This window comes from Podarcis vaucheri (genome assembly GCF_965113315.1).
Source record: "Podarcis vaucheri genome assembly, chromosome: 12".
In the NCBI taxonomy this organism is placed as follows: domain Eukaryota; kingdom Metazoa; phylum Chordata; class Lepidosauria; order Squamata; family Lacertidae; genus Podarcis; species Podarcis vaucheri.
In genome coordinates this window covers 58,785,081-58,797,361 of record NC_138750.1, presented here as the reverse complement: position 1 = coordinate 58,797,361, position 12,281 = coordinate 58,785,081, and the positions used below count along the sequence as shown (strand labels likewise).

Here is a 12,281-nt window from a genome sequence, read left to right as displayed (position 1 = left end):
ACCCCTAATCTGCCTGATTGAGCTTCAAAATCTGACCTTGCACCTTAAAATCAGTTGGCAACTCTCAGGACATGGACATAACAAAAGTACTACAGTGAGGGAAGATTTCTGGGTCCAGCAAATGCACGAATATTAGACTGTAAACTGGTACTGTGCCACTGTGAGATATTTGTTGTAGCCATTGGCAGAGCTGCGGCACATGCCTGACTTCCTGCCGCAAGTGTCATTGCTGTTTACCAAGGAGGGAAAGGGGTGAGGCCGGTGCTGTGCAAATGTACCAGCGGAGCCAATCTGTCATTCCAGCTGGTGCATTTTCACCGCAGCAACCATGCTGCCACCTCTCTGCTCCCCCTCCAGGTAAACCACAGAGACAATGACAGGAGGTTAGATAAGCAGCATTGCACCACCAACCACTACTGGATAATTGGGAACTGCCAACCCTCCAAAGTTTAAAAATGCCATATTGAATGTTTCCTCATACTACAAACTAATGTTGTCTCTCCTTCTTCTGCTTTCCTTGCCATTCTTCCCTCCCCCCCTTTCCTTTTTCAGTCCATTATTGACCACATGCACCTCAAATGCAAGTGTCATGGATTGTCAGGCAGCTGTGAGGTAAAGACCTGTTGGTGGTCCCAGCCTGACTTCCGGGTTATTGGCGACTACCTCAAGGACAAATATGACAGCGCTTCAGAAATGGTGGTGGAGAAGCATAGGGAGTCCCGCGGCTGGGTGGAGACACTGCGCCCCAAATATAACTTCTTCAAAGCACCAACCGAGAGGGATTTGGTCTATTATGAGAACTCACCCAACTTCTGCGAGCCAAACCCTGAGACTGGCTCCTTTGGCACCCGCGACAGGATCTGCAACGTCACGTCCCATGGGATTGATGGTTGCGACCTCTTGTGCTGCGGGCGAGGACACAACACACGGACTGAGAAGAGGAAGGAGAAGTGCCATTGCATCTTCCATTGGTGCTGCTACGTCAGCTGTCAGGAGTGCATACGGGTCTATGATGTCCACACGTGCAAGTAAGATGGGATGGCCACGGAAAAAGAATCAAAGATTACTTTTTTCTATAGGAGAAAGTTGACTTCTTGAGATCCACACACACTCACTCGCAGAAGCTAGCATTGGTTGGCTAGAATAGGTATCATTTCTTCTCAACCATCACATCTGGATGTTAACCTTGCAATTCCTGACAAACCAAGATGCCAACCAACCAGCTGTTTTTGACCTTTTGCGCCACAGGAGACTGGTTTCTTTAACTAGTCAAGAACATAGAGCTGGATAGTGGATGGCAAGCAGGTTTCCAGAAGGTTCTGGAGTGTCTGCTCTTTCCTTTCAACTCACATGGCAAAACTCATGCTATTAAGTGTCCTTTGAATGTTGTGCGTCTTCCTGAGACATGGCCTATTTGTGCATTATGAGCATGGAAGAAGCTTCTAGCGCAATGACTCTTAATGTTCCAGCCCAGCCTGTAGCTAAGTTTCTATGTATAGAATTAACAACAGGTGGTGTGTTGTTGTTTTTAAAGGCCCTTGTTCAACCTCTCACAGGAACTGGAGAAACTTGCAAATGACTCTTCACTCTGTGGAACTGCCAAACTTTGTAATATATTCAAATCCTGAACTGATTGACGATTCAGACAATGCTTCTACTATGGGAGAAGGAAACAGGAAGTGAGGTGGTACTTGTGTGATATGCTTGTTAAACAATGTAATAGACAGCCCACAACTGTGACATTATTTCCTATGGTAAAAATCCCATATATACACATACATACACACACGCACTGTTACATATATACATATATATGTACACCATCTCACAGTTTCAAGTGGGCACTGCTAAGGCACTGCTTATTAGCCCACTTGTACTGGGTGGGATTTTTGCCATAGGAAATAATGTCACAGTTGTGGGCTGTCTACTGTGAATATAACATTGTGGCTTAAACAGTTGGCTCCCTCAGGATCAACAGCCTCTGAGGACAAAATGGCTGCCAGGCCTTACTGCAGGAGATTGTTAAATGACATAAAAACACAGGATTCAATAGGATAGGAAATTACACCCTTTCACCTTCATACCATGGGTCTTCATCCAAGCCATGCAATATGAAAAGTGAAATGTTGAATGGGCATTCTTTGGAGCCATCATGAATGTTCAGGCAGGTTTCTGATCAATGAAACCATTTCAGCCAGAGTTTCCCAACTGATATGTGCAAATTGTCCTTTACCTAGACATACCCCCTCAAGCATAACCCCAGAATGGCATACCTGCAGTTCCCACAAAATCAAAAATTTGGTAACTGACTCATTTTTTATGTAGGTCATGTTTTCAGAAGAAAATCCTTCAAAGCTAACCTATGGAGTTCATACCATTTCCATTTTCCAGGGCAAAGATGCACATTTCCTCTTTTGTTCATCGCATGACTATTTGTGTGATCAGACCACTGAAACTGCAGACATTGCAAACACTCCCCCCCCCCATGGTTCAATTTCCTCAGCAGATACCTTGTCGGGGGTTTTCCTTGTTGATATATACAGGGGCCAACAGAAGTCGTTCCAGTCAACAAAGCTGGCCTCCCACATTGAGGATATAGATCTCTGAGGGGGCAGAAGTACCTGTCTTTCCCTGGCACACTCCCCAAGTTCCTAGTGTGCCCTGCAACACTCAAGCAAAAGTTCTGGAAGCCCTTTCAAGATGGAATGATGTGTTGGCTGTGGAGATGTACTTGAGGGTGAATACAGATAGCCATTTACCTTAGCCTTATGAAGGTGTCCCGAAAAACCCATTGAAAATATGCTGACTAGCCTTCCCACACATTTCTGGATTTAGCATGTGTGGCAGGGAGAGCCAACCTGGTATCTCCAAATGTTATTAAACTCCAACCCCTAGCAACCCCAACCAGCTCTACTACTAAGCTACAGTCCATGTAACGGGAGGCAAGGGAAGGGAAGGGAAAGCATTATTGGGGACGGTGTCAACACATCTTCTATAATCTCAACTACAGTGGTACCTGGGGTTACAGAGGCTTCAGGTTACAGACTCTGCTAACCCAGAAATAGTACCTCAGGTTAAGAACTTTGCTTCAGGATAAGAACAAAAGTTGCATGGTGGTGGCGCGGCGGCAGCAGGAGGCCCCATTAGCTAAAGTGGTACCTCAGGTTAAGAACAGTTTCAGGTTAAGAATGGACCTCCAGAACGAATTAAGTTCTTAACTGTAATGGTTTGATATAAATCGGGGGGTGGGGGATATGACAAGTTGAATCCAGTCAAAGTTGCAACTATGACAAAGTTAAGCACACACTTAATTCTCTCCTACTGAAATGAGACTTTACAAGTTTCTCAGTGTCAGCAGGATTGTGCCCCAATACAAGTGTAGATATATGCTGGACTATACGCTAAATAGGCAGAGATCTTTTCAGTGCCCTCGACGGACTTGAAATGAATTTTCTGTGCTCTTCCAGTGATCACAGATAGTTTAAATGGTAGAGAGCTTAAGAATCCCTCTGTATTCACCCCAGGGCAGAAACACAGCTGCAATCATAGCGGAAATATGATATGTCGAGTCTCAAAATGAATGAGGTCCTCTTCGGTGAGGTTGTTTCTTTTACTTTTGATTAGACATCTCTCTCCCTCTCATTCCAGCGTCCCAGGAGGCTTTCAAAGGACCCTGGAGAAGGCTCAATAGCCCTGCTGAGAAACATTTTAAAATCCTTTTGTTTCCATTTTTCCAGAATTTTCAACTCTATTTATTCGTATTTATTTGTGATTGTGACTGACATCTTGGAATCATCTCTCACTGTTACAAATGGCCTTTCCCAGTCAGTAGCTCCTCATTCTTTAGCTGGAAAGACATCTCAGGGTGAATATGAGGAGCCTTGATGTAGCACCAACCTTGTAGGTCATGAGGAGCTCCCAGGAAACCCCTACCCTGTTCCCAGGCAACCATGGGCAGAACTACCTTGATTCTGCAACTTTATAAACCAAATCTCTTGTGCTTAGCAGCCACTCTAGGCCCACACAGTCGCAATCTATGACAGAGTAGCCAACGTTGTGCCTTCCAAGTGTTGCAGATGCCCAACTCCCATCAGCTTCTTCCAGCATATTCAATAATCAGGGCGGAAGAGGGTTATAGTCCACAACATCTGGACAGCACAAAGACCAGAAAACTGTGATCCTCCAGAAGCTATTTTTTGTTGCCCCACGAGAGAATGGCAAATGGTCAGGGATTATGGGAGCTGTAGTCCAACAACACAGGTTCTCCATTTCTGACATGGACTGTCACAGAACTGGTTTAGATTGAGGTGGTAAAGCTGTATTGCAACTGCAAGGGTGAGGTGGGTCACAAAATGTCCTCTTAACATCTAGTTTGTATGTGTGTTGTGCATGTGCTGATATGGGGTAGTACTGTAGTCAAGTCTGAGGTGGTAGACCCCAAACAAAAGATTTCTGCCTGTGTGAGACTAATGAGGTCACAGTCTTAAGAATCTACCATTCTTAGTGACCGATTATATAGATTGCATTTAGGGTGTCTCCAGTCAGTATTTTGCAGGAGGGATTCATGTGCATACCAGCAAATTTAGATTTGTACAATTAAAGGGGATTAAAGAGTTTTGTTGTCCTAGAGCTGAATCCACACCATACATTTAAAAGCACCTCCCATCCCTAAAAAGGAATCATGGGAACTGTGGTTTGTTAAGGGTGCTGAGAATGGTAGTTCAGTGAAGGGTAAACTATAGCTCCCAGGTTTCTTTGGGGGAAGTCATGAGCTTGAAATGTGCAGTTAGGAAAGCAATGGTTAAATGCACTAAAAAGTGTGAGAGGAACAAATGACCAATGGGAAGACATATGAACACCATACAAGTAAAGCAGGATGGATGATCATTATTGTATAGCCTCCCTGCAAACAAATCAGAATGAACACTCAATAAAGACCAGATAAAATCTAACTTCCTCATGAAGTTTGTGCAAGCAAATCTAGATGAACGCTGAATAAAGAGGAGGAGAGCTGGTTATTTTGTTGCTGTAAATTAGATAGATAGATAGATTCTTTATTGTCATTACACAAGTTGCTGTAAATTAGCAGCCACAATGGATGAGGAATGGGACCATGGTGAACGGAACAGCAGGGTTTGACACTTTCTACATGTACTGTAATCCTGAAACCCATCCACCACATATATACTGAATATCTAGAAATTGGAGCCGGGAAATGGCGCCCCCATCTGGAATCTGTGGCCACTAGCAGCTGCTTCACATTGCTTCATGACTGGCCCAACTCAGAACATCTTAGCAGTTGCCCCTATTTCCTGTTCAGTCACCCTTTATAATGAACCCATGTATTATCAAAAATAAAGCAAACCCTGAAATTCCAAAGCTATTGTACAAAAGAAGAGTCGCCACCTTTCTCTCTTTATCTTCCTCCCCCTCTTTGGTATTTTGTTAAGTCTGATGGGTTTTTTATGATTATTTATTTTATGAATAAATGTATATATTAGTAAGAGTATATATTTGCAGAAATAACTCCTTGGGAACAGTGTTGTCAATCTGCTACTTCACTTGTCATCTAAGTAAGGAGCGATCTAGTGAATCACATGAAACTCAGCCTGAACAGGGCCCGCTACGATCTCCCTGTGTTTAGAAATATCCTGCACACACTTTGGAGATGCTTGTACAATGCTGTTGAAAATGGGGTGGGTCACCCTTTGCTCAAGTGGATCCCTTCCATTTGTGTGTTGCAGTCTTCAGAGTCCTGGATCGTGGCCCCTTGTCTTTTTATCCTGTTTTTTACCGACAACCTGCTAGCAATGTCTTGTATTTTTTTTTTTACCAGTTATGTTTCATAGATGTGTTTAACTTTATAATGAAAATTAAAAAATATGCATTAATTTTAATTTTGTTGCCTTAAAAGTTATTGTACTGGGGGGGGGGGACAAAGGAGTTGTATTGTTTTAAAAGGCCAAACTATACACTTGGTGTTTACCATGTAGCTTGGCCTCGAGTGCCAGTGTTGGGGCCCAGTTCACAACAGGACATTGCATATTTTCTCTGATGAAAATAGAGATGTCCCCTCCAACATTCCTCCAGTGAAAACAGGGATTTCCTACCATGCCCTTCAACATTTCTCCAATGAAAATAGGGACATCCTAAGGGAAAGCAGGACATTCCGGGATCAAATCAGAAACTGGAATGCAGTGGCGTAGCGTGGGTTGTCAGCACCCGGGGCAAGGCAAGTAATTTGCGCCCCCTAACCTGTGGATTTGCGCCCCCTAACCTGTGGATTTGCGCCCCCTAACCCTAACCCCCAGATGTTGTGCCCGGTGCGGCCGGGCCCCCCTGCACCCCCCACGCTACGCCACTACTGGGATGGCTTCTGTAAATCTGGGACTGCCCCTGGAAAATAGGCACACTTGGAGGGTCTGCAGGGAGGGGGTTGCACCCTGCTGTGGTTTTCATCTGGATCAGGCCCCTTCCTTAAACCTGTAATTTGCATTGGATGAGGAACTCCCCTTTGATCTACTGAGAGGTTCCCCTCCACACACAATGAATTTGTAGGAACAGCAGGACCCCAATGCGGATCTGACTCACAGCAGGAGCAAAGAGTTAAATCATACCACCACCAATGTCTCATCCCATTCCATTCAAGGAGGAACCATGTGATTAGTGTCACATGACATTTGGGCCTTGAAATCTGCCCACTGGCATGCTGAAGTAGATCAGTGGTCCTTACTGTTGCTCAACAGTCTCCCTGTTAAGAACATAAGAGCATATGAAGAGCCAGTCTGCTGAATCTGTCCAAAGGCCCATCTGGCCCAGGACTTTGTTCTCTCACTCACCAGCCAGATGCCCCATGAGAAGTTGGCAAGCAGGACCTGAGCACAACAGCACTCTCGCCTCTTGTGCATTCTCTCAAGTTATGCCTAGTAGCCATTGATGTTGTTTAGTTGTTTAGTCATGTCCGACTCTTCGTGACCCCAAGGACCAGAGCACGCCAGGCACTCCTGTCTTCCACTGCCTCCCGCAGTTTGGTCAAACTCATGCTGGTAGCTTCGAGAACACTGTCCAACCACCTCGTCCTCTGTCGTCCCCTTCTCCTTGTGCCCTCCATCTTTCCCAACATCAGGGTCTTTTCCAGGGAGTCTTCTCTTCTCATGAGGTGGCCAAAGTATTGGAGCCTCAGCTTCAGGATCTGTCCTTCCAGTGAACACTCGGGGCTGATTTCCTTCAGAATGGAGAGGTTTGATCTTCTTGCAGTCCATGGGACTCTTAAGAGTCTCCTCCAGCACCATAATTCAAAACATCAATTCTTCGGCGATCAGCCTTCTTTATGGTCCAGCTTTCACTTCCATACATCACTACTGGGAAAACCATAGCTTTTACTATACAGACCTTTGTTGGCAAGGTGATGTCTCTGCTTTTTAAGATGCTGTCTAGGTTTGTCGCCGCCATTAATTGATGCAAGCAGCCAATTAAAGTCAACTAAGAAGCTGACATACGCGGGTGGCGCTGTGGGCTAAAGCCTCAACGCCTAGGGCTTGCCGATCGAAAGGTCGGCAGGTTCGAATCCCCGCGGCGGGGTGCGCTCCCGCTGCTTGGTCCCAGCGCCTGCCCACCTAGCAGTTCGAAAGCACCCCCGGGGGCAAGTAGATAAATAGGTACCGCTTACCAGCGGGAAGGTAAACGGCGTTCCGTGTGCGGCTCTGGCTCGCCAGAGCAGCGATGTCACGCTGGCCACGTGACCCGGAAGTGTCCCCGGACAGCGCTGGCCCCCGGCCAATAGATGTGAGATGGGCGCACAAACCCCACAGTCTGTCAAGACTGGCCCGTTCGGGCAGGGGTACCTTTACCTTTACCTTTAAGAAGCTGACATACGAGGGCAGACTATTTGTCCAATCTAGCCCTTTGACTGGCAGCAGCTGTTCAGGGTCTCAGGTAGACAGGGGTCTTTCCCACTAGTCCAATATCCAATACAGTAATCAACCAGATGCCTCTGGGAAACCCCTAAGCAGGGCCAACAGTCCTCTCCTACCATTGGTCCCCTTCAAAAGTTGCACTTCTTCAAATTTTGCAGTGCAGTTCTCGAGCCAAGTAATATGCACAAGAATGCATATACCTAGATGAAGTGTGCATGGAATGCATTCATTAATAAAAAAAACCATATAAAAATACATTATATTAGGGGGAAATGCTATACAAAATGTGTAGATTAGACAAGGACCCCTGACCATTAGGTCCAGTCGTGGCCGACTCTGGGGTTGCGGTGCTCATCTCGCTTTATTGGCCGAGGGAGCCGGTGTACAGCTTCCGGGTCATGTGGCCAGCATGACTAAGCCGCTTCTGGTGAACCATAGCAGCGCACGGAAATGCCGTTTACCTTCCCGCCAGAGTGGTACCTATTTATCTACTTGCACTTTGACGTGCTTTCGAACTGCTAGGTTGGCAGGAGCAGGGATCGAGCAACAGGAGCTCACCCCGTCGCGGGGATTCAAACCGCCGACCTTCTGATCGGCAAGTCCTAGGCTCTGTAGTTTAACCCACAGTGCCACCCGTGTCCTACATTAGACAAACTTACCTGCAAAATTGTGCATATTAGGAGAAATCTGGACTAAAATTCTGATGAATTTCGATGAGGACTTTGGTTTTTTTTAAATGTACATGCTGAAATGTGGAAATGTGGAGAACTGAAGATTGGGAAAATGAGAAACTGAAACGCATCCTAACAATCTCTCAGCCTAATCTACCTCACAAGGCGGTTCTGAGGATAAAAATCGGGGTGGGGGGGACATGCATAGCACCTTGAGCTTCTTGGAGGAAAGGCGGGATATAAATGTAACGATAATTAATAATTTAATTAATTAATTAATTAATTGCCCCATTCATTCTCCCTCATAGCCCCATCCTCTACAGAAACACCAAACACTGTTTGGCTTTGCCTGTGTGAACCCAGTCTTAGAACATAATCAGCAACTGGACGTCTCCGTGCCCTGGCTCTGGAATTTGCTTGCTAAGGATACCTTACCCTTATTGGCAGGTGGAGAGTCAATGTGTGTGTTCCATTATAAATGCACTCTTAGGCACTCAGCCAGAATGCATTCCTTGGGGCTACAAGCTACTCTGGGGCTTACCTGTGTGTGTCAGCAGGTGAAAAGTGTTAAGCAATGAACTCTGTGGTGGGAGTTAAGGAAAGGTCAGTGCCGTCCATCAGAGGGCTGGCTCAGAGCAAGGAGAGTGTGGCAGGCAAGACTCCTGCCTCTAGTTGAAAATAGTCACAACAGACCAGAGCATTGACATACATCCCTTCTGTGGCCTCCTTGAACCACACCTGGGTGGGCATAGCATCAGTTCCAGCTCCACCCCCACTTCTAGTTTATCTTGTCTTGACTATCACTGACAGCCAGCCTGTCGCTGTTGAACATCCTCAACATATCAGGCTTTTTAATTGCTTATATTGGTACCCATGGACCTTCACGGACAGCCAGGGATTCAAACTCATAGAGGAAAATACTATGAATGGCTACTAACCATGATGGCTGTCCTCTGCCTCCACGGTCAATGCAGTAATGCTTCTGAATACCACTTGCTGGGAAGAGTGCTTTTATGCTCCTGCTTGTAAGTTTCCCATGGGTATCTGGTTGGCTACTATGAGAAAAGGATGCTGTACTAGATGAGTCATTGGGCGGATCCAGCAGGGTCTTATTACGTTCTAATGCTTTTGTGAACTCATGTGAGAGCCAGTGTGGTGGTTAAGAGCAGTGGACTCGTAATCTGGTGAACTGGGTTCGATTCCCCACTCCTCCACATGCAGCTGCTGGGTGACCTTGGGCCAGTCACACTTCTCTGAAGTCTCTCAACCCCACTCACCTCACAGAGTGTTTGTTGTGGGGGAGGAAGGGAAAGGAGAATGTTAGCCGCTTTGAGACTCCTTAAAGGGAGTGAAAGGCGGGATATCAAATCCAAACTCTTCTTCTTCTTCTTCTTCTTCATGTCTTTCCCATCCAAATCTGACACTGATATGTGGCCTGTGGAGTGGTGTAGTGAATGAGGGATGGACATATTACTAATTAATTAATTAAGGAATCACTTCCTGTGAAGCATCACAAAGTGATTTCACAATGCAATAAAAACATAAAACATAGCTGCATCTATAAAAGCAAATTTGTGAACATTACTGATATTAAAAACAGTTAAAACAAAACGTGCTGTATATAAAAAAGCAATTTCAAATCCAAGACAGGTATCAGCTGGGATAAGGATCTGCCTGCTATGTAATGCGAAGGAGTTCCAAAAGTTAGGTGCCACTCCACTAAAGGCCCAATTCCAATATTTCCAGGATGGATCTCATGATATCTGCAGGATGCCCTTTTGTGGACAGTTCGGTGACTGTTTTGGTGGAAAGAAAACTGGAAGGTTTCACATAAAGGGCTACTTCACACATGTGTCAAAGAATTATAGAATTGTAGAATTGTAAGGGACCACAAGAGTTGTCTAGTCCAGCCCCCTACAGGAACCTTTTGCCCAAAGTGGGGCTCAAACCCACAACCCAGATGGGTTGCAGAGTCTCATGCCCTACCAACTGAGCTGGATCACTCTGGTGCTTCCCTCAGAAATATGTGAACTCAGAATGGAAAAGGCACATCACTGCATACATTTGAAAGGGCACGGGAATGTGAATTCAATTCAGTTCTGATACTGAACAAATTCAGTTCTGATACTGAACAAAGTTCTTAGGCACAGAATGTGCTCAGAAGTACCCTGTTCGTTCATTATAACTGTATGTCGTTCCCACTTGGCTCTGCTTTGTAGATCTTGGGGCTGTAGTATAAAGCAAAGTACAGTGGTACCTCGGGTTACAGACGCTTCAGGTTACAGACGCTTCAGGTTACAGACTCTACTAACCCAGAAATAGTACCTTGGGTTAAGAACTTTGCTTCAGAGTGAGAACAGAAATCGCACAGCAGCAGCACAGTGGCGGCAGGAGGCACCATTAGCTAAAGTGGTGCTTCAGGTTAAGAACAGTTTCAGGTTAAGAACAGACCTCCAGAACAAATTAAGTTCTTAACCGGAGGTACCAGTGTAGTTCCAACAAGGCTGAAGCCTGCACACCCCTGTTGTAGAAGAAGAAGAAGAAGAAGAGTTTGGATTTGATATCCCGCCTTTCACTCCCCTTCAGGAGTCTCAAAGCGGCTAACATTCTCCTTTCCCTTCCTCCCCCACAACAAACACTCTGTGAGGTGAGTGGGGCTAAGAGACTTCACAGAAGTGTGACTGGCCCAAGGTCACCCAGCAGCTGCAGGTGGAGGAGCGGAGACACGAACCCGGTTTCCCAGATTATATGACTACCGCTCTTAACCACTACACCACACTGGCTAGAGAAGTGCACACCCCTGTTGTAGAGAAGTGGCAGGAAGAAGTTAAGTTGTGGCCTACTGGACCATTGGCCAGTTTCCAGCATATCCTGTTGCTGCTGGGAAACTTGAGAAGATTGTTGGACTTGTCAGCAGTTGTTAAGAAAGTAATTATCACTTGGCATTTATTAGTAATGCCACACCTGTAAAGAGATCCTGACTGCTACTCTTGTTTTGAACACTGAGAAACAAAACATTGGCAGACCTTTTTCCCGGGGCAGAAAGAGCAAGAGACATGCAAGAGCGAGGTCCCACTGCTGTAGAGAAATAATAATAATAATAATAATAATAATAATAATAATAATAATAATAATAATTTTATTATTTATACCCCATCCATCTTACAGCACCTAAAAAATTGTAAAACATCAGACACTAAAAATTTCCCGATACAGGGCTGCGTTCAGATGTCTTCTAAAAGTCAGATAGTTGTTTATTTCCTTCACATCTGATGGGAGGGTGTTCCACAGGGTGGGCACCACTACAGAGAAGGCCTTCTATCTGGTTCCCAGTAACCTCACTTCTCGCAGTGAGGGAACTGCCAGAAGGCCCTCAGAGCTGGACCTCAGTATCCAGGCTGAACGATGGGGGTGGAGACACTCCTTCAGGTATACTGGGCCAAGGCTGTTTAGGGCTTTAAAGGTCAGCACCAACACTTTGATTGATTGAAATATTCTGGGAGCCAATGTAGGTCTTTCAGGACCGGTGTTATATGGTCTCGGTGGCCGCTCCCAGTCACCAGTCTAGCTGCCGCATTCTGGATTAGTTGTAGTTTCCAAGTCACCTTCAAATGTAGCCCCACACAGAGCACATTGCAGTAGTCCAAGCACAAGTGGCGCTGTGGGTTAAACCACAGAGCCTAGGACTTGCCGA

The 12,281-nt window shown here is 45.7% G+C and overlaps 1 protein-coding gene across 2 annotated transcripts in view; it reads left to right on the top strand.

The window, feature by feature from the left end:
* The window catches only part of WNT3A (Wnt family member 3A), a 247,707-nt gene that overhangs the window by 86,845 nt on the left and 148,581 nt on the right, over positions 1 to 12,281 (top strand). The window contains exon 4 of one of the 2 annotated variants that reach the window (XR_014212229.1): positions 553 to 3,037. Coding sequence is in view for 1 of the 2 variants with exons in the window: in XM_082192587.1 (XP_082048713.1) it covers positions 553 to 1,032 (480 nt within the window). In the remaining variant the exon portion in view is untranslated. Of the gene's footprint in view, positions 1 to 552; positions 3,227 to 12,281 lie in introns of those variants that run through there. The other variant, XM_082192587.1, reaches the window with a different exon arrangement.